Source organism: Panthera tigris, chromosome C2 (genome assembly GCF_018350195.1).
Source record: "Panthera tigris isolate Pti1 chromosome C2, P.tigris_Pti1_mat1.1, whole genome shotgun sequence".
NCBI lineage: Eukaryota > Metazoa > Chordata > Mammalia > Carnivora > Felidae > Panthera > Panthera tigris.
The window spans coordinates 571,394-593,143 of record NC_056668.1 but is presented as its reverse complement, the minus strand read 5'-3'; the positions used below and the strand labels follow the sequence as shown (position 1 = coordinate 593,143).

The following is a 21,750-nucleotide window of genomic DNA, read 5'->3' as shown; positions in this document are numbered from 1 at the left end:
ATGGAACATCCAGAGCCTGAAGGTCCTCCAGAGGAACAAGGCAAGAGACCCCAGTGACTGGCCCAGGAGACACGGCCACTGGTGGGGGAGAGTGGCCGGCACATACACAGTGACCTGGAGGCCCATCTGGCTACAGGAGAGCTAAGCCAGTGGGAGGGGAAAGGAGAGGGGTACAGGGCAGAGCCACCCAAACTAGACCACATTTAACAGTTACAGAAGCGAGACAGAGACCTGCAAGCAGGGTACAGGGGCATTTGCAAGGTTTGCAAGGAGAAACTCAGGTGAAGGCACTCAGGTAAAGCAGCTGCCCTTACAGACCGGAACCATGCGCACAGCAGGGAGGACACAGGGCTAGGGGGTCCCTACCGACACCCTCTTGCCAGGTGCCTGAGCTCCATGAAGAGCACAGCACGCAGGACACAGGGTGGTCTCCACGGAGGATGGAAAACAGAGCAGGAACCAGCCCAGGCTCGAGCCAGAAAGCCAGGTGACTCCTCTGCCAACCTCCGAGAAACAAAACCACAGCTTTTCCATTCACAACCACAGGCACTATGGCCACCTTCAGAGGCCAAGGAGCACAGAGCATTCCAGTGTTTAGGGAGTGCTCCTTAAAGGATCCACCGTCATCTGCCAACACCTTTGTTGGCACTGCTCCCACCCTGGGGGAGGAACTCCGGGCTCTGGTTGGCGAATCCATCTCAGGGCATGCAGGGCCCCTGGGTCTGCGTACCACCTGGCTGGCCAACCACTCACCAAAGACCTCCGAGGGGTTCAACAGCTCCAGCAAGTAGCCCCCACGCTTAGTCTCATAGGTGGCAAACCCTCCATCAGGATTTCTCATGTCCAGCAACTAAAACCAGAGAGAGGGCATCCTGAGAGTTCACTCATGTGGTTAAGCAGGCGGGAGAGCCCACAGGTTGTGGCAGACCATTCTAGAAACACCCAAGGCTAAGACGAAAGGGGCAGGGATGGGGAATGGGGGACCAGTTCTCATATTAAACTGAGACCTTCAGTGCCTAGAGGAGTGGGCCACAACTTTATCAATCAGGTGCTCTACGAGTGACCATCTGGGACCCTGACATGCACCTGCTTATCCATTTATAAGTTACATGTGTGCTGCCAAGCCACACGCTCTCCATTGTAAAACACGCACAGAGTGGGTGTACTGAAAGGGTTTTACACAAAAACAAACAGAAGTTCTCATCTTTCTGCAGATAACCCGTGGAGAATACCAGCCTTCCCGAAGGCAGCCCCTGGGAGCAGCCAGATATGCAAGCCTCCAACACAGGGCTCACGGCTTCCCAAACACAGATGCTGTCAGAGGACATGCCCCTCTGGGCTTTCAATCTGGCCCTGGGGATTTGTGGACACAAAAGCCACGGGAAGTGCAGCTCCTACGCAGCACGAAGTGGACCCGAGGGGTGGCGGCGGGGCAGCCGGGTCTCCCTCGTGCCCAGCAGCCTTACCACAGCAACAGCATCATAGATCTGCTCTCGTGCGACATGCTTGGTGACAAAGGGACACTGTTCTTGCAGGAGAAGGATGGACTTCAAGGCCTCAGCTGTGCAGTCAGTAACAATCCAGCCACAATCCAGCGTGCTGAAGGGGAAGCCACCCTGGAAAGTGTGGGGCCAGTCATGGCCAGGGCAGAGGGCCGAGCCCGTACCCTGATCTTAGGACTACCCGAGGTGATGGTACCTCCCTCACCCAGGCAGAGCCCTGGCCACCATAAAGGTGCAGCCGCAGCCCCACACCACACACATGTAAACAGCCTCCCAACCTGCTGTGAGAAGGTGTGCACTGCATCCACCCTCCCACACGCCCAGAGGAGCTGCCCTCCACCCTCTGCAGCTCCCTCATCGCCCTAAACCACATTCCGACAGCGTATCTGGTATCTGCATGTACTGCTGTCTAATAGCATCTCTGAGGCACAGGTGTGTGTGTGTGTGTGTGTGTGTGTGTGTGTGTGTGTGTGTGGGTGGGTGTGGGTGTGTGTGTGTGGGTGTGTGGGTGTGTGTGCACAAAACACTTGTCGTGGCAGCATGAGGAAGCCCCACATGGCTCACTAACTCACCCACACAACTCCCCAGTCAGGGAAACCTTGAGTGTGTTGGTGAAGCCCCACACCGTGTGTCTATCAGAGCAGGAAGCCACAGGAGACCGAGGAAAGAGCCCTCTCAACTAGCAAGGCATAGCTAACTGTGGTGGTCTCTTTTGGAGCGCAGGGCGTAGGACTTGGGGCAAACAGGGATGGCCGTGGTACCTTGCTCATCTGGCGGTAGTACTTCTGGTAGTCAGGGGGGCTGTCTAGCACCTAGGCGGCATCCGCATGGCACATGCAGAAAACAGAGAAGGCCCAGGTCACCATCAGATGCAGACACCAGAGCCAGTAGGGGCTGGTGCAAAATACACAGGGACCAAGAGCCACTGGCCTACTGCCCTCTCAACCATCGGGGCCAAAGGCACCCTTTAAAGCATCACCCCGTGGCCCAAGGCCTGCCACCCCCATCCACTGCTGGGGAAACATGACCAAGGCACCACGCGGCACCAGAGAGGGCAGACCAGGGTGTCAAGGCAGAGGTGAGGAGGCGGTACCTCTGCGTGCAGAAGCCCCACCACCCCCAGGTCAGATCCGACCTCACCTGTGAGATCCGGAGAAACTCATGTGCCTCCTGCAGGGAAGACGAAAACTCGGGCCTGTGCTGTGCCCCCGCCTGGAAGAGACAACAGAGGCTAAGCTGCTCGCTGACACAAGCCTGCACAGATGAAGTGGTTCCCAGACAATCCTGGTGACGTTTTGCCACCACTGGGAAACAGGAGCAAACTCACCAGAGTCTCAGGCTCTGGATTCTGCTGACAAGTCAGAAAGATGTGACAGAGAAATAAAGTAGGCAAAAGAGACAGTCCACACCACATCCAGTGGAGCCCAGCCCAGCCCATGTCCAGAGGATCCCTGCCCCATCTAAGGCAGACCACACGTGGCCCTGACCACTCTTCAAGGTTCTCCAGAATGTCACCACTCTCAATCCTACCAGCACAAAAACACATTCTGGTTTCCCTCCAGCATGTGCTCAGAGGTACCCATAATGAGCAATTTGAATGTTGAGAAAAGCCTAGAGCCCACTCTCCCTGCTAGAAGCTTCCTGCCCTGTCTCCCCAGGAACAGACCTTATACGCTCCCTACTCCTAAAGCCTCCCAGCTGGCAAGATCACTGCCAAAACTTCTGGGCAAGATCACTGCCTCAGCAAGACCATCGCCAGAGGCCTCGGAGTCCAGGTGGACAAAGAATCAGGGCCAGCAAGTGCCACGTCCACATTGGGTGCAGGGGTGGACACCCAGGAAAGTCAATTGGAGCCACGGGAGGCTAAAAAACAAGGAGGCAGAGCCACGTACCTCTAGCAGAGCCTGGATGGCAAATGAGGTGTCCCACACCTGTGAGCCGTTGGTGCCCTGCACGCAAGCACAAGCCATTAGAACAGCAGCTGCAGCCGGGCACTTGGGTGGCTCAGTCAGTTGAGCATCCGACTTCGGTTCAGGTCATGATCTTGTGGCTTGTGAGTTCGAGCCCTGCATCGGGCTCTGTGTTGACAGCTCAGAGCCTGGAGCCTGCTTCAGATTCTGTGTCTCCATCTCTCTCTGCCCCTCCCCCACTCATGTTCTGTCTCTCTCTCTCTCTCTCTCTCTCTCTCTCTCTCTCTCTCTCAAAAATAAACATTTATTAAAAAAATTTTTTTTTAGAACAGCAGCTGCAGCTCCCTCTACCCACCCACCACTGCCCAGGATCCTCGGGGATCGAGGGCACCTCAAGGGCCGAGGAGGAGTCTGGGGGCTCACAACAGCTCCTGCAAAGTGGTGGGAACCTAGCCAACTCCTGACCTAGGCTCCATGTTCTGTGCACCCCTCAATGCCCCTGAGGGCCAGAAAGGGGACGTCTCTGCAGGCAGATGAAAGTCAGGCAGCTCCACCTGCCTTCACCAGGCCACCAGTTGGGACAGAACCCTCTCAGGGCACTTCCAGTATCTGGACAACCACTGCCTGTGACCTCCACTGTCCCAATACCCAACAACAGGCTTCTGCCCCAATCACAATGATGACCCAAAACACCCCCTCACTTCTAAGTACACCTGGAGGTGGTGGGGCCTGGCTGAAGCCTCAACAGAGCTGGGAAGGCCCCCTTCAAATCCCACCCTGGGAGCCTAGTTCATTGGTCAACACTCTGGTCCCACCAGAATGCCAGTGGCCAAATCCCAGTGACACTAAGATAGACGGTGACAGACACTTGGATGATAGGGACAGGGATGGCAATGCCAGAGCCTTGCCAAAACAAAAACCATGGCCTTGCAGGACAATATATAGGAAGGACACCTGCCACCAGGAAAGCCTCCTGGCCAAAAGAAACCTGAACTGGATCAAGCCTGAGGGTCTAAATGCCAGTTTCAGGAAATACAGGGCACAGAGGAAACAACCAGTCAGATCCAGAAGGGGGATGCCCTAGGAACTAATCAGTCATCCAGGAAGGAAGGGCAAGCACCCAGAAGACCACTGGGCAAAAGTGGCTTCAAGGACCAGTCACCTGGCTCAAACCCTGATGCCAACAAACCTGCCACAAAACCAAACTAGGGACTGTCATCAACCCCATAAGGCAAAAGCAGTGTGATTTTACAAGAACAAATAAGCTGGGGTGCTCAAGGAGTCAGAGGGGATGGAGAGCCCACACAGGGGTTTGTGACCTGCCTCCACTTGGCATGTAAGAGTCAGGGAGCTGGGAGTAAGGCAAGGACGCCGAGGCGAGCTCTGTACTGGGCAGTGCTGGGTCCATGTGTATCTGTCCCAAGGGCCAGTGGCCTATCTGACCCAAGAACACTGCCAGAGGCTCTGTGTTTCCACACTTAGCCAGGTGGGTGACAGTACACATTGTCACCAAAACTCCCACAGGGTGAGGCAACAGTTCCCAGGCTGACCGCTCTCAGGTCAGCCCTAGCCACACTGTGACCAGATACCTCCACCCCCAGGGTCACACACAGGAAATGAGCCAGGGAGGAAGGTGGTGGCAGAACACCATTTACGATAAATGGCACAAAAAACAGAGCAGCGGACACAGAGAAGGGCCACAGGGGAGCACATCTCAGCCGGGGGTGCGAGGACACAAGGCTGGGGGCATGAAGCACAGGCTCCCCTCCTTCCTGCCTGACGCCCACCTCCCATAGGGGAGTTGCAGACTCTCAGCCTTCCCGCAGCCTTTGGGGCCTGTCGGCATCGCTGTCACACGGCACACGCCCAGGAAGCACCCCGGCTGTCCCCTCAGACTCAGGACTGGGGATACCAGCGGCCGCTCAGCACGTGCTGCCAGAACTCACTGTGAGGACTTATTGAATCTTAACAAACCTAAAGAGCAGGAATGGTTGAAAAGGAAGCAAACGGCCACGGCTTTATAGCCTTTACCTGCATTTTCATGCCATCGAGACCCAGCCTGTGAGGACAAGAAAAGCCCAGGTCAGGAAGCAGAGGGCAAAGAGCTGAAGTCAGGCGGCCACCCAGAGCCCGGCTCACCCCACTGCTGGCAGCAGACCCACCTGGCAGACCCACCCACCATGGTCCCAACTGCAATCAGTGACTGACCCATTACTCTTGTCGGCGAGGCCTTTCTGACATTCACCAGAACCTGCCCCATGCACCCCCAGGCTTCCTAGCTCTACCTTCCCAAACCACCAGAAGTTCTTGCCACATAACAAATCTTTCAACTCAGAGATAACCCTCACCATCTTCCACACAACCCCTGAAATTCCTGGTTCCAAATGTCACTATACACATACGTGATCTCCACACCTGCCACTGTGCTGGGGAGGCCCCCACGCACGTCTGCCCTTGGCTCTCAGCCATGTGCGTCAGGGACCAAGTGTGATGCTGACCAGCCACAGGCCCTTCCAGCTGCACTCACCAGAGGTAATCAGGAATCCTGGAGATGTGCTCCTGGAAGGCAGAGGAGTCCGGCCCGTCCACGTACCAGCGCACAAGCATGTTGATGGTTTTCGAGATCTGCAGGAGACACAGCTGAGTCAGGACCTTGCTCCAGACCTGTAGTGGCTCCCAAGCATGAGGACCACAGCCCAAACACTGGGCCCCCAGCACAGCCTCGCTCCGGGCCAGATAAGACCTTCGACTCTAAGCGAAGCAACTCACTGCTCACCAGGCCCCGAGAGCCAGAGACCAAGCCAAGTTGTGCCGCCAGAAAGGGAGATGGGAACGGCCTGGGGCACGTGCACAGACAGAAGACAGAGCATCCTGTGAGAAACAACGTGAGCCGACGCAACTGGTGAGCAAGCACAACCACCATGAGGGCTGGGGTCCCCCACGTGGGCATGCAGGGTGTGCCTTGAATAACTCAGAGACGCAGAACAGGATGACAGGGAGACAAGACCTGTGTGGCATGGACTGCTTGCTCATGACAGAATGTTGGGTTTTTTGGTTTTTTTTTTAAAAATGATTTGATACTTTTTTTTTTAATTTTTTTTTTAACGTTTATTTATTTTTGAGACAGAGAGAGACAGAGCATGAATGGGGGGAGGGTCAGAGAGAGAGGGAGACACAGAATCGGAAGCAGGCTCCAGGCTCCGAGCTGTCAGCACAGAGCCCGACGCGGGGCTCGAACTTGTGAACCACGAGATCATGACCTGAGCCGAAGTCGGACACTTAACCGACTGAGCCACCCAGGTGCCCCTTGATATATTTTTTTAATGTTTATTTTTGAGAATGAGAGCGAGAGAAAGCGCATGCGCGAGCATCAGGGAAGGGCAGAGAGAGAAGGGGACAGAGCATCCAAAGCAGGCTCCACACTGACAGCACAGAGCCCGATGCGGGGCTCAAACTCACGAACCATGAGATCATGACCTGAGCCGAAGTTAGATGCTCAACTAACTGAGGCAGGCAGGCGTCCCTGGACAGAACGTTCTAAAGGCCCAAACCTCCCACTCTGGCTTCTCATAAGCACTTAAGTGCTGTTCTCATGTAGGTCAGCCATGCTTTACTCAGTGCTAAGCCGAAAGCCCATGAAAATCACACTGCTGCTAAGGGAACACGACTCACTGCTCCACTGCTCCGTCGAGGCAGGACAACCCACCAGGCTGTCAGAGGCCCCACAGAACACCAGGGAGCAGGCTGCAGAGCGGAGCTGCAGGATGCCACACCAACTGGACTTCCCCAGAGAGGCCGCGGCACGGCCCACCAGGGGCCCAAAACAACAACGTCCCCCGCAGCTGTCACCCCACGGCCGTAAGGCAGCCCCCCAACCCTGCACCGGCTGGGGTACACCCGCCTTTGCATGCGTGTCCACACCCGGCCTCTGTCAAGCTCCACAGCCTCATGACGCAAAGCCAGGTCAGGAGCCTGGAGGCTCGGAGGAGAGAGCTCCGAGTCACCAGGCGCGGCAGGAACCAGGACTGGAACCCGAGAGCCCCGGCACTCCAAACCCCACAGGACAAAGGCAGAAAATGAGTTCTAGGGAAGACACTCAAGAGAGGCCAAGCATCCCTCCCAGCAGCCGGAGAGATCTTGAGAGGCAGCCCCAGGAGCAGCACTACACACTCACCAGGTGACAGGAAGGGAAGGGAGTACTAAGTGCAAGACACAGGGGACAGATGGGGGTCCTCTCTGCCAGGCTCTCATGGGAGACATCACCTCCAGGAAGACCCCCCACTCCCAGCTCCAGAGACTGGCCTTGAGACGGCCTTCTGCCCCAGCTCCTCCCCCCACATGGGCTGCAGTTGGGTGCCCACCCCAGGCCCAGACACCCAGCAGTGGGATCACTGACCGGGCCAATGCTAATGTACTTGGAGAAGCAGTCATCGGCCACGATGTGCTCGTATAGCTTCTGGATGGCCCGCTCCCGCAAGCTGGTGCTGTGGTGGCCCTCGTACAGGTTGAGTAACACTGCGGGGAGTCAAGGGTGTCAGCACAGGGCAGCACCTGGGGCCTTCCCCATGACCCTCCTGGACATCCTGGTATGCCGCCCTGCCCTGTCCCTGATGCCATGTTCAGGGTCCACTCCCCCGAGTGGAACTCCAGCCTGGGTGCATCTCAGCACTGACTGGGGCAAAGACCCAGCTCCCACCCCAGGGCTCAGCACAGAAGACGTGAGCAAGACGACATGTGATCAAGGGAACATGACCCACACGCGGCACCCCATGCTGGCCCCCAAGCCACCAGGGTTCTCGCAGGAAGATGGGTCTGAGCTGGGCCCCACAGGGTCCTGCCCCTTCTCCCCTAAGGAAGGAACAAGCGTGCCCTCCAGGCCTGCAGCCTCCAATCCTCTTGTCCAGGAGCCCCAGCCACAGGCTTGCTCCAGAGGTGAAGACAGGGCAGGCCTACTGGACACGTGGCGCACACGGTAGCCCTGGTCACCACAGGACCCAAACGACAGGCGGTGAGGAACAGGAGGAGAGTCAGCATCATTTTAGGTGTAGGAGGCCCACCAGCCCCTCAGAAAGCACCCACCGTACACCACACGGAGCAGCCAGCTGTGCGGTGTGTACAGATCATCAGGGCACACGTTGTTCCTCTGCGCCGGCCAGTCGATGCTAGCATAGTCCTCCACGTAGAGCTCCTGGGGGGCAGCAGCGCCTCAGCACCCTCCTCTGCCCACTCCCTTCCCAAGGGCATGCCCAAGGAACATCTGCACCCCTAGCCCCATCTCAGTACCTCCTTCCCCAAGACACAGCGCAGGCCAGGACTCTGCTCACAGGTGCCCTGAGGCCATCCCACCGTGCAAGCCCTTTTGGGAAGTCACTTATGATATGGGGAGGTGCAGGATTCACCCCTATTTCACAGAACTCAGCCCTGCAGGGTCTCCGGCAAGCAGGCGTGTACAGTCGGGACTCAAGGGTAACCCCACACCTGGGGTCCCTGCCCAGGAATTCTTACCTGACGGAGGCTCTGGACCAGTGGGTCCTCCTTAGCGCTCAGCCGGATGGCGTAGCAGTAGCTCATGGGCAGGTAGACCTGTCGGCAGTGGCACCAGAGTGTGGAGGGATGTGCAGGCACCCAGTCAGGAAACAGCCTGGGGAGACGGCATGTCAGCAGGAGATCTGGCCCCACCATCACCACCAGTACAGCCCAGGCCCTTCCAAGGGTGGAGTCGGGGTAGACGGCTATGCTCAGCCTAAGTCGGCATGTCACAGCCACGTTCCTATGGGGTGCCAAGGAGCACAGTCTGCAGGAGTGACAACCACTCCTCTCAGTTCAGCTGGGCACATCCTAAAACCAGGAGACTTGACTCTGAAACTTTCAGGACTGTCTGTGGGTTCAGCTGGGACAAAGGTACCACAGTAATATAAATTGTTAATAACAGAAACAGGGTGAAGGGTCTACAGGAACATTCTGGACTATCTTTGCAAGTTCTTTGGAAATTGAAAACTGTTCCAAAATAAAAAGTTTACCTAAAACCCTTTAGAACTGGCACATCTTCCCAAGGACTGAGGCTTGGAGAGTTATCACCACCAACACGTTTTTGCCCAGTTATCCTGACCTCAGCATACACAGTTCCACCAGCTTCCCACGTAGGTGGGTACCCAGAGTATTTTCCCCATGCTTTCCCTTCAAGCCTCCTATTCTCGTGTGTGAGAGGCATGGGCATGCCAGTCACGAGCTGGGCAAGCTCCCGCTCTCCCAACCCTGTCCTCAGGCCACTTCCCTCACCCTCAAGGGCTTGTCTACTCACTTTAAAGGGAGGTATTTTACAATCTCTCTGTAGCTGGTGGTCCAGGATCTCTGGTCCCCCTCCTGCACACATTCCTTGCATCTTCTACCCACCCCTTCAAAACCACTCCAGGAAAGACTGGCAGTGCCCTCACAGCCTAGCACTGACTGCCAGATCCACCATGTAGGGGCACAGACAACAAACAGTGCTCTGACACCCACACACCCTCCTGGCACTCTGCCCATTCCTTAAACACCAGGCGGGTCCAGGGTGCAGCCAGCAGGCAGCCAGTGAGCACCATTGGGATAGCCTCAGAATGCCTCCCGGACTCCTCCCAAGTGTAGGCCTTGGGTAACAGACCCCCTCCCACTGCCTCCTCACTGCCCCTCAAGGCTGCAAAGGCTTGGTCCTCAGCACTTTCATCAGGATCTTTCACCCAATGCCTCTCCTCTACCAAAGTCATCTAACACAGAAGCCCTCCAACCTCCCTGATAGCTTTCTGGGGGGCTGCAACATCACTCGTGTGCTCCCAGGAGCCAGCAGGGGCTCTAGCAGGGGGCTCACCTCCTGACGGGGACTCTGGGGGATCTACACACACGTGAATGTTCTCTGGGAAGACGCCCATAGCTTTCAGTAGATATTCACAAAATGTGAATATCATTGATTGGAAGTATCACATTAGTGTTGATTTGACTAAATATTTTTTTATTTATTTATTTTGAAAGAGGAGAAGGGCATGTCCACGAGCAGGGGAGGGACAGGGATAGGGGAGAGAGAGAGAGAGAGCAAGAATTCCAAGTAGGCTCCGTGCTATCAGCGCTGAGCCTGACATGGGGCTCAATCTCACAAATTGAACAGTGAGATCACGACTTGAGCTGAAATCAAGAGTCAGATAATCAACCTACTGAGCCACCCAGGTGCCGCGATTTTACGGAGTATTTAAAAAGCATTGTGGTTCTGTTGTAACATGGAAATTCTTCTCTTTTAAAGATACACACTGAAGTGTTCACAGATAAAGTATGATGTCTGGGATTAACTTTCACATTCACCAGCAGAAAGCTAAGGGAACAGAACAAACAGCACAGCACACTCCAGTGCTGAGGCTGGCAAGGGCTGCATGGCCTACTGCCTTCTTGTCTCCACTTCTACAGATGCTCAAAACATCCATAACAAGACACAGGACAGCACTGGTTCTCCTAGCCCTGCAGGGCCCCATCCACCTGCCACATGGCCCACCCCCACGGTACCTCCTTCCGTCCTGCCCAACTGGGAACCCCTTCCATCTGTCTGCAGGATTCAGCCAAGCAGGCCTCCACCAGGAGCCTAACACAGCCTCACTTCACAGAATGGACCGCCTCTTCATCTGGGGAACAGGCAGCAAGCGATCCAGGGCCCGTCACACAACTCAGCAAGGCACTGGCAACCCAGCTACACATCAACCTCAGAAGGACAAACATACCACATCTCTGGGAACAGAGTGTTGAGGCCTTCCCAGCTATAAACATTCAGGACAGCCAACCAGAACTTCCCCCAGGAGGGGATGGCCACAGCACCACCTGCAAAAGAGAAAAGGTCCAGATCATCTGCCTCTTACTATGAAGATTAGCTCCTCAGAAATCACGTGTGCCTCTTCTCACATGAACTGAAGACAGTGCTAAGGATCCTCCAACCCCAGATGAGCAGCAGGTTCCAGAGCTGCTCAGAACCACCCAACAGCACAGTTGCTGAGTGGAACCAGCTGTTTCCCCAGAATAAGTGTGTCCAGCCCCAAGAGAGACATTCATAGCCTCCACCTGCAGGAAGGCAGCTACCTGGGCAGGCGAGGGGCCCAGATGCACGCAGCAGCCTCAGGCCTAGAGAAGGTGATGAGGGGAAGTGAGCATACACTCAGCTTTCTCTCTTTGGGGGACCATACCTAACTGTTCCTCATCTGGGACTCCCTACTTGGCAGACATGTCCATGCCCCAACATGGCGTTCAGAGACACTCAAGACGCCAAACAGGGGCCACTTCCAGAAGCACCAGGCCTAGGCACAGAAACACTGTCCAGGACATGCTTCCCAACAAGGCCTCACCCCAAACCCAGGTGTGTAAAGTCAAACACCCACAAAGCTACTAGGAAACTCCTTCACCACGCAAGGAACCAGAAAGCAGCCTTGAGGCTAACGACGAGTTCACCATCAAACAAAACCTGTGAAGAACAACGCAGGATCTATTAGAATGTCCACCAAGAGGCTTAATCTAGCCTGGTGGGTCAGGAAGGGCTCCCACAGAAGTGACAAACACAGTGCTGGATGAAGGCTAAGTAGAAGTTCCTGGGCAGCAGGGTGAGAGTGGGTCAGGAGGCTCTAGGCAGAGGAAGTAACACATACAGGGCCCAAGGTAGGAAGGGGCCTCAAGGAACTGACGGGAGGCCTCTGTGTGAGCACCGAGAGCGAGGAGGACAGGCAGATCATGGAACGTCTGTGACACACAAATGGGAGAGACCTTGCCCAACCTGTAGAGCAGCAGGAGCCAAGACGCCCCCCAGAGCTATAATCTGTCACCTTCAGAGTCCAGAGGGGAGGGAGAGGCGCCATCTGCTGGAAGCCCCACGGGGTGTGTGGGAGGGTGACTGTGGGCTAAGCAGAGCCAGCTGCCTCCAGAAAAGCCACTCCAGGTATAGCCCTGCCAGAAGCACACTGGCGGACTACTGGCTGAGTCTTTGCCATTATGTGAGACAAACGGGATTATGTACTTATCTTAATTCCCTTTTTTTTTTTTTAATTTTTTTTTTAACGTTTATTTATGAGACAGAGAGAGACAGAGCATGAACGGGGGAGGGGCAGAGAGAGAGGGAGACAAAGAATCTGAAACAGGCTCCAGGCTCCGAGCTGTCAGCACAGAGCCCGACGCGGGGCTGAAACTCACGGACCATGAGATCATGACCTGAGCCGAAGTCGGACGCTCAACCGACTGAGCCACCCAGGCGCCCCTCTTAATTCCCTTTTGAAACAATACCAGTGAGGTTGGAATGTGTCCATCTCTTTCTGCTTTGATGGATCCCTTTTCACATATTTCACCCAGGATTTCAAATGGAGGCTGATCTTTCTAGTTTTCATTTGCTAGAGCTCATTATGCCCAGGTGATATGGACCCTTAACCCAGTGCACGCTGTGTCAGGGGTACCTTTCTTGTGAAGAATGTTCCGGGCTCGTACCAAGTCAGGATCGTCAGGGCCAACACCCAGAATTCTCAGAGATACATAGTTGAGTGCAGTCCCAAACACTGTGGATTTGTCCTCCATGTGCCTAGGGGAGCAAAGGACAGAGTGAGAGAATGCCATGTTTCATCACTTGTAAGGAATTAAGCAAGGTTTTCAGCAAAATTTCCTCAGAAAATCAAAAATACTAAACCTTACACTGATACAACATGGCAACATAATAAAACACAGAACAGCAATTTTCCAGTAAGAATTCACGTGCCTCCCATAATTGAACAGTTCCAAAAGTGCCTGTGCAGGACTTGCCTGCCTCTTCGGCTTACTTCCCATGCCTGAATCAACATGACCAGTCCCAGGGTGCAAATCCAACTAAGGCTCCTTTGTCACTACAGCACACAGAACAAGCATCAGAGGCAACATGGCAGGTAAGGCCAAGACCCTGTGCCTGTCCAAGGGCACTAGTGAGATTTCAACATCCACCAAGATGCCCTGGGACCTGCAAGCCTGAGAGCCAAGGCCTTAAGCTTGAGGCCCACAACTCTGTCAAGGGATGAAGAGAGGCTGGGCTGTCCTTCAAGAATTCTAATGGAGAATCCCTGTGGTGTGGATTCAGCCCACCAGAAAGAACCCCATCTCTGGGTGTAGAACAAAGGGCAGCAGAGCCCATGACCAAGGTGGGCAGGCAGCTGACCATCCTGGGGGAAGGCCCTGCTCCCAGAGTGTGCTAAGTGTCAGAAAGGCACACTGAGACCTGGGGAGGGTTACCTGGCCCCCCTGGTTCCACCTGGTGCCATCCCAGGGCCCAGAACAATTTCCTTTTGCCTTAGCAATAACAGCCAGGTGGCTTTCTGTGGGGTGTGGGTCTCAAGAGCCTCTCAACCAGTCATAAAGTCCAGGTACAACATAAGCTATGAAACCAACGCCCAGAAAGCAAGTAGCCACCTATTGTAAGACCCTTGGGAAACCAGAGTTCAGCACACAGCATCCAGCCAATCTCCCTCCTCCCAGGTTCTCCCCCCCCGGCCCACCCAGGTCCAGAGCTAGTCACCCCACCCTTGACAAGTATTATCTCCTACATATGAACATGTGTGCACAAGTAAGCACATGTGTGCAGTAACAAAATGACTCACAGGCCCCAGCCGCCATCAGGGAGCTGCACTGACCGCAGGTACCGCACTATCTCTTCTTTATATCCGGCTGGCAGATGGATTTGCGCCACATAGCATGTGATCAAGAGACCTGTGTGGCAGAAAGGATGTTCCTTTACTGGGAGGAGGAACACTCAGTACTGCCAAGCCTAGGCCCCTTTCCTCTCAACCCAACAGGGAGCTGGGTCTCCTTTGCATGGAAACAAGCCAGAGAAGGCTATTCCTCCTGGCCTCATGAGGGACTTTGGGAGTGAGGGCCCGGGGAGCAGCCACAACACAGGACACTCCTTACATAGGGTATGCAGAGCCCACCCAGCCAAGTTCAGAGTCCTGCAATACTGTCCATACCTGCTGGAAAAGAAATACCAAATGGGTCACCCCTGGACAGAATATTTATTGCTTATGTTTCTCTGTTTTATACGTTTTTTTTTTTAACCACACGTAGGATTTTTTTTTTTTTTTTGAGAGAGAGAGAGAGAGAGAGAGAGAGAGAGAGAGAGTGTCAAGAGGGGGAGAGGGGCAGAGGAAGAGAGAATCTTAAGCAGCCTCCAACCTCAGTGCAGAGCCGGATGCAGAGCTTGATCCCACGACCCTGGATCATGACCTGAGTTGAAATCAGGAGTCAGATGCTCAACTGACTGAACCACCCAGGAGCCCCTATACGTTTTTTACCAGCATATGTCACTTTGCAAACGTGGGAGAAGGACAATAAACATTACCCAGCCTAGCCCTCCTCAACATGGTGCTCCCAGGCCATCTTCAACCCCACTCTTATCTCCCCCAGCACTGGCTCCATCAGTCACATGCTGTAGCGCCCTGCAAGGGGAGAGGTGTCTTAGGGTAGGCCTTAGCCAAAATGCACCATGAGATACATGCCTGGCTCTAGATCAGAGGCATCAGAAGCCCTGGAAGACATGGCCACACACAGACACAGCCCGGAAGAAGGGACAGCTAGGTCTGGAGATGCTACAGAGGTTCACAGAAAAAAGTCATCCCAAATCAAGCCCATCTCTTTTCATCAGTTACAGTGCTGTCAAGACAAAGAAACACACGTGGGCAAAAAACAGAACCAGTGTCTCCCTCATCTTACAGTCAAGGAAACTGAGGCAGGGGCCCCAAGTGGTGGGATTGGGGCGGGAACCCAGGGGGTTGGACCCTAGAATCAGGGCTCACCACAGCGATGCATATATGTATATGTATGACTGAATCCAACTCCCCATATCACATATGAGGCAGCCAAGGCACAGTGAAGTCCTGTCACCTTACCCAGGGTCACAGCAAGCCAGCGCCATGTCATTGCCTCCCCATAAAGACCCCTGGGAATAGTCAATGCCACATGAACCACACTCAGTCAGGAACTGTCTATACAGAATCGCGCCCCACCCCCCCCCCCCAACCAGGAGCATTTTCCAAATTAAAGCAGATAAAGGAAGGACCAGTCAAAGCTCACCCAGCCACGGAAGAACGCTGGAATGGTACTTCTGAACAGAACAGCATCAACCTGAGGAAGAAGGTCTATCCAGAGTGCAAAAAGGGGAAGCCCAGGAAAAGCCCCAACCTACAGCCTGCACAGAGCAGAAGCCCCAGCTGGATGAGCCCAGAGCTGCAGCAGCAAGCCTAAAATAACGCAGGACCAAGAGCTCCCTGCATGCCTGGTTTTGTACGTGTATGACCTAACCTGATTCTCATCATCTTCATGTCACAGATGAGGTCGCTGAGACACAGTGAAGTCCTGTCACTCTGCCCAGGATCAAAGCAGACCAGTGGGATCATGTGCCACTACTTCCCTACGAAAACCTCTGGAATAGTCCCAACAGGCTCCTAGTGGGGCCAAGGGGAGAAAAAGCCCCTTGACTTGCCCCTAAGGACATGCCCATGGGTTCCTGGATAAGAAGATCTAATGACGTACAGCCCAGGAGAGACAAGAACACAATGGATTCCCAATGCTCCTCCCACTAGGAGAAAAGAGTTCTTCTACATAAATTCAAAGCAGATTTCTCACATTACATGGCCAAGTATTTCTTCAGTGAAACACTCTCAGAACACAATGGCCTTACCTAGCCAAACCAGTTCAGTACCCAGGAGGCCCAAGTGCAATCCTCCTAGGACTCAACCAACTGAACCTGCAGTTTCCCTGCCCTGGCTCCCTCAGTCACCCCTTCAAGGTTAAGTTCACACACCCAAGCTGTCTGGCCTCCCCCAACCTGCCCAAAGAAGCCTTAAAGATCCCACCCATCAGGGCACCTGGCTGGCTCAGTTGGTAGAGCACACAACTCCTGATCCAGGGGTTGTAAGTTCGAGCCCCACGTTAGGTGTAGAGATTAAAAATAAACTTAAAAAAATTAAAAAGGTCCCACCCTTCACCTGCCCACTCTAGCTAGCACCTTTACATAGGCTAGGTCCTCCCCCTTGGAGTGTCCCTACCGCTCTGTACTGGGACTCAAGAGCCACTCCTCCTCCGTCCCCACAAGAGTACCCCTTGCTTCCCTTACGGGAACACTGGGCTGGCAGTGAACACTGGGGATGGCACTCCCATTCCCCAGCACCAACACCAGGACAACACAGGCACAAGGCAACCCTCCAGAGACATCTTCCAAGTAAGCTCCTGGGTTTTCACCTGTTTACTCATTCACACGCTGCATTCACCAAGGGCCTGAACCGAGCCCGACCAGGACCCCAGGACGGCCTCACCCACAAGCTGGGGCAGCACCCACCTACCTGGCAGGAGGAAGAGTGGGCCGCCATAATCACCTGCCCAGTGCCCATCCTCAGCCTGCAGCCCCACATAAAATGTCATCCCATTCAGAGCCCCTTCATGGGCTGTGCAGGCTTTGGGCAAGTCCTTAAAGTAACCGGTCTGCAGAAGACAAAAGAGAGGAGAGATGAGGGGTCTGTGGCCAGGCCAGAGGAACCCTCAGCACCTACAGCCAGGCCAAAATTACTTTCCAAGTTTCAACTGTTTGGATCAAAAGTCTACAACTCTTCGAAAGCACTGCCACCTCAAGAGGCAAAAGGAAGGTTCTACGTTCTCCTGCTTTCCAGTCACTATTTTCAAATTTCTTCATAACTTCTCGGGACGTCTTAAATCAGTAAGACAGATGTCCAGGCGCGCGGGAGGGGCGCAGTGCTGCCCCGGGCCTGCGCCCCCCCCCCCCCCCCGCCTCTCTCGGGAAGGGCCGCCAACGGGACGGGACTGGACCGAACGGCACCGCAGGTGGCAGCGGCAGACAGGGCCCCAGGGAGAAGCCCCACCGCCCGGCGCTGCACACTCCTTCCACCAGCCGAATCGCTCACATGCAATTCCCTGGATCAAAAACGTGTTTCTCAAAAGGACAGCGGTTTCCTCCGCGTCACTTGGTGCTAAGGGGACTGAAGCAGAGGAGCCCGGCCCACCTTTAGGGGACACCTTGGTCCGCACGCCCCACCCCCACCCCCGCCGGGCCCGGCGCTCCCCGCTAAGGCAGGGGCTGCGCACCGGCTTCCGCCCACCTGCCCGCGCCGGGCGCCGCGGGCACCTACCGGGTCCAGTCCCAGGGAGTGCGCCTCCAGCCGGGTCTGCCCGCGGCCAGGATCCTCCCCCTCCTGGAAATACGTCCACGTCTGCCTTCCCCTCTCATTTCGGAGGCGCCAGCGGCTGAGGTCGGTGGCGGGCTCGGTGCGATAGGGGCCCCCTCTACGACGCAGACACCTGAAAATGGTCGCGCTCCGGTGAGAGGCCGTCCTGCCCGTTCTTCCCAAGTCGGAGCCCGGAGGCCGCGGCCGTCCCTTCCGGCAGCCCACAGACAGGCCACCGTTTTCCTCAGCTCACAAAATGAGAACTCTCAGTGCGCCAGCTGGGCCACTACGCCCCCGCCGCCGGATTTCTCCCCGAAGCCCCCGCCCCCGCGGCCCCTCGGCCGCGCTCCGGACCGCTCCCTCCCTTCTCGGGGGTCCCGGCCTCGTCCAGCGGGCGTGCGAGGGCCGCGCAGGGGTCCCGGGAAGCAGAGACTCACGTGCCCTCCGTCATGAAGGCGGCCGCGATGTTCCCCACCCGCGCGCCGGCGCGGGTCCGCGCGCGCTCGATACATAGACTCGCGCCTCGGGCGACGTGTGGGGCGCGGTGGGCCGATGTCCGTGCAGCCAATCAGAACGCCGCGAGGGTGGGCCCGGGGCGCGCCCGGCCGCCTCAGTGGTGGAGAGCCAGACGCCCCAGCGCGACGGGGGCGTGGCCTAGGCGGGGCGGGGCCTGCAATCAGGTCCGGAGCTCCAGGTGGCGAGCTGCGCGGAGGGTGAGGAGGAGTGCCTGAGCCTTAGAGCCGCGTGGGGAGGGTCCCGGTGCGCCCGAGGAGGGCGGACTGGCGGGAGCGATCTGGGAGAGAGGCTCAGGCTGAGGTCACAGGCAGGGAAGAGCTCCTGCCCTTGAGGGAGAGGCCGGCTAGCTGGAGGTGAGTGCTTGAGGGGAAGACGGAAGCCTCGAGGTTGGGCCTTCAGGCGATGAGGTGGGAAGCCTCCTCGGCGGAGGAGGGAGGCGGTAGGGACCCGGAGGAGGCTGACAGGAGCGAGGCTCCCCGGGAGGCTGAGCCCCCGAGCTGCCCTGATGGGGATGGGCCTGGTGAGGCGAGCCTCCGCCCCCCCTCCACCGCCCCCCACCCCCCACCCCGGGCCCAGGGGCCCGGGAGGGCCAAGCGGGGGCGTCAGGTGACGCTCGGGGACAGCCTCGGCTACTCACAGGGGTGCCCCGAGTCAGGGAGTCCCCAGGATAACTTAAAGGTGAAAGGGCTTGACAGTAAAGGGAAGGGAGATAAAGGTGGAGACACAGAGTAACCGAGCTTGCAAGGGACAGTTGGGGTGGGGACAGCCTGGCCCTCAGGGGTGCACAGCAGAAACCTGGGCTGCGGGGAGAGTGGAGGGCATCTGATGGAGGAGACGGTGCTGACCCGGAGGGACAAGAGCCACAGGGCCCAGAGGCAATCCCTCAAGAACCCACAGGCCGCCCCAGCATTTGGTCCTCTGCGGACAGAAGCCCTGACATCCCTCCGGTCCCGCGCCGCCCCCTCCGCCCCACGTGTGAACCACCGAAAGCCAGAGGGAAGGCGGTGGGGGAGGGGCTCCTTGGAAAAGAAGAAACACACACACCTTCCCTTTAATGGAATGAGTATTGGGGTTTTAGACGGTCAGTAAAGGACACTTGCCTCTTCCAGTCGTCGTTCAGAAACTAGTGAAGATGACACACAAGTAGGATGATATTAAAATACCAGCCTTCCACATATACAAAGCTAGTTTGGAAGACATGCCTTAGATCTGCAATCAAGAGGGGAATACTGACCCACCCCTAAATCAGACAAACATCTCTCTCAACCCCTGACCAGATGGGCAGCTGCAGCCTCCAGGCCACAGAGCTGCCTCACCGAGCACCATGCAACCAAGTGCAGGTAAGAAGATACCACCAGCCTGTGGACCCCACAAAGTGTACTCAGAGGAGCCTGAGCATACTTTACCCTGTCCATTCTCCCAAATTCACCAATCCATACTTCGCTGGGAGTAGAAAACAGTTTTTCTCCACTGACGTTCCTCCACGTGGAAACACAAAGAGTGGGAATTAGGGCTCCAGCCTACAGTATGGACATCTCAAACCCTGAGTCTGGCAAAGCCAAGGGACAGAAGCAGTTTCAGTTGGAGCACACTTTGAGTTTTGATATTTTACTGTACTGGAATTTTTATGAGCAAAATAACAATTTTTTTAAAATATCTTGGAAAGAAAAAAAGTGTAAAAACCCATCTGAGAATTCACAGGTAAGACTTTCTAGAGACAGTCATGAGAAAAAATAATACTTCTCTCTACTTACACCCTACCAATTCCAACTCATTTAATAAATTGGATACAGAAGGCTCCAAAGTTTTTGTCATGAACAACTGGGCATATGATGGTGTTGTTTACAAAAGTAGAGAAGGTTTTGGGGGAAATTTCAACTTAGGTTGGAAACATGTTAAGACAGATGCTCATCAGACATGTAAGTGAGCACACTAGAGTAGACTTGTGTTCAGGAGAGAGGACAAGGCTAGAGAAAGGAATTTAGGAGTTACCTATTTTTAGGTGATGTTTGAGAATAGGAGATTGGACAAGATCAACTAGAAAGTGAGTGTTCCAAAGAAGATTTTCTGGGTGAGTCCTGGGGCAGGAATAGTTTCCAGTTCAGAAGAGAAGGAGTAGCCAGAAAAACAGGAGAAAAACCAGGGTAATGTGGAGTCAGGGAAGCCAGGCAAAGACATGGTTGCATAAAGGTTTTAGAGGAATTGTAAAATGGGGTCTGAGAATTGATGATTCTAAACGTTGCAAGACAACTTATTGGTGACTGATAAGAGCAATGTTAGGAAATGTGAAGAGAAGAGCCCGGCAGCAGAGTTTTATTTTGTTTTTAAGGGGGGAATTTCCAGTTAAACATGTCAGACTGAGCCCAGGCATTGACTTCCATTTCCCATCCAAACTCTATTTACATAAAGTAATAAAAGATAAAAACTCACAGTGAAAGAACGGGAGAGAAGTTACCAGCAAACTAGAGAGATCAACACAATTGTAGAAGTTGTGATGTAAGAAGTGATAACTGACCTAGCAAGCCAGAAAAAGCTGAAACCCATAGGTAGAAGTGAAGCCATCAAGAAAGAGACCATTTTTGCTAACAAATCCAAGGAAGGTGCAGAAATCGAAAGACCTTTGAATAAGCAGTATGATGATAGGTCCCTTCCTCTACCTGGGTGGGAGCCTGTAACAGTTGAGTCAGAGCAGGTGTGAACTCAGGAAAGACACAGTTGAAGTCTACTGAAAGTGGGGGGGACAGGGGAATGTTGAGTGAAAGTCTTACACTCGTGTAGGAGCCGGGTCCTACGCCTTCCATTCAGCCATAAGACTTCAGGCAGTAAGAAGAGGATTTCTCTGGAGCAAATGGCCCCCCAAAAAGACCTGCAAACATTGACAGCTGGGACCCACTGTTAAAGTGGAGAAGCCAATCGGCTGTCAGGTTGTAACCCTTGACACAGAGCTTCCAACAAGCTCCTTAGAGCCCCTCATCAACGTGAGCCAGACATTTGAGGAAAGCTCTATGAAGAAAGACAACAAAACACACCAAAAAAGGGAATTTTGAGAAACAGAGAGGATGCCAGGTGTGGAAGAGGACTTGAACAAAAACATGTCCTCACAGAGGTAGGATGTTGCACCCATGAAACCAGAACCACCTGATGCTCTTTCCCTCCCTACACTATTTTCCTCAGTGCTTCCCACTGATTAGCAGACCAAACAGTTTGCATATTTATCTTGTTTACTGCCTATCTCTCCATTAAAATATAAGCCCTGTGAGGGCTGACGTTTGTCATATCCCCAGCACCTGGAATAATGCTTAGCAGATAGTAAATATTCCGAAAGTATATACTGAATAAACGAATGAACAGGATTCTCTAAATAAGAAACATTAAGGAAAAAGACTCTCAGGAATAAAAAATATGGCATCAGATTTTAAGTCCCTAGAATAGCAATTTAAAATAGGGAAATTTTAGGATAGTGGGATAAAAAATAAGGATATAAAAAATAAAGGAGAAAAAATTAGAGGATCAATCCAGGTGGTCAAACATCTGAATATTAGGAGTTGCAAAGGGAAATAATGGAGGAAAAGAATATATTAAATAATTTCAAAAAATTCCAACATAGGCGGATAATTTTCCAGGCTGAGAAAGCATGGC

At 54.4% G+C, this 21,750-nt stretch overlaps 1 protein-coding gene across 5 annotated transcripts in view; it reads right to left on the bottom strand.

The window, feature by feature from the left end:
* Nucleotides 1–18,105, bottom strand: part of LSS (lanosterol synthase) — a 34,293-nt gene extending 16,188 nt beyond the window's left edge. For 3 of the 5 annotated variants that reach the window (XM_042998733.1, XM_042998734.1, XM_042998732.1), the window contains exons 1-16: nt 18,033–18,105; nt 17,560–17,728; nt 16,759–16,897; nt 14,023–14,131; nt 12,859–12,980; nt 11,152–11,248; nt 8,918–9,053; nt 8,492–8,600; nt 7,809–7,927; nt 5,940–6,037; nt 5,444–5,471; nt 3,395–3,451; nt 2,643–2,714; nt 2,264–2,314; nt 1,467–1,616; nt 754–850 (exon numbers count right to left, since the gene is read on the bottom strand). In XM_042998733.1, the coding sequence (XP_042854667.1) occupies nt 754–850; nt 1,467–1,616; nt 2,264–2,314; nt 2,643–2,714; nt 3,395–3,451; nt 5,444–5,471; nt 5,940–6,037; nt 7,809–7,927; nt 8,492–8,600; nt 8,918–9,053; nt 11,152–11,248; nt 12,859–12,980; nt 14,023–14,131; nt 16,759–16,897; nt 17,560–17,728; nt 18,033–18,046 (1,567 nt within the window). In that variant the 5' untranslated portion in view covers nt 18,047–18,105. Of the gene's footprint in view, nt 1–753; nt 851–1,466; nt 1,617–2,263; nt 2,315–2,642; nt 2,715–3,394; nt 3,452–5,443; nt 5,472–5,939; nt 6,038–7,808; nt 7,928–8,491; nt 8,601–8,917; nt 9,054–11,151; nt 11,249–12,858; nt 12,981–14,022; nt 14,132–14,332; nt 14,485–14,759; nt 15,398–16,758; nt 16,898–17,559; nt 17,729–18,032 lie in introns of those variants that run through there. The other 2 variants (XM_015534657.2, XM_042998735.1) reach the window with 2 other exon arrangements.
* Between the last annotated feature and the right edge of the window lie 3,645 nt (nt 18,106–21,750).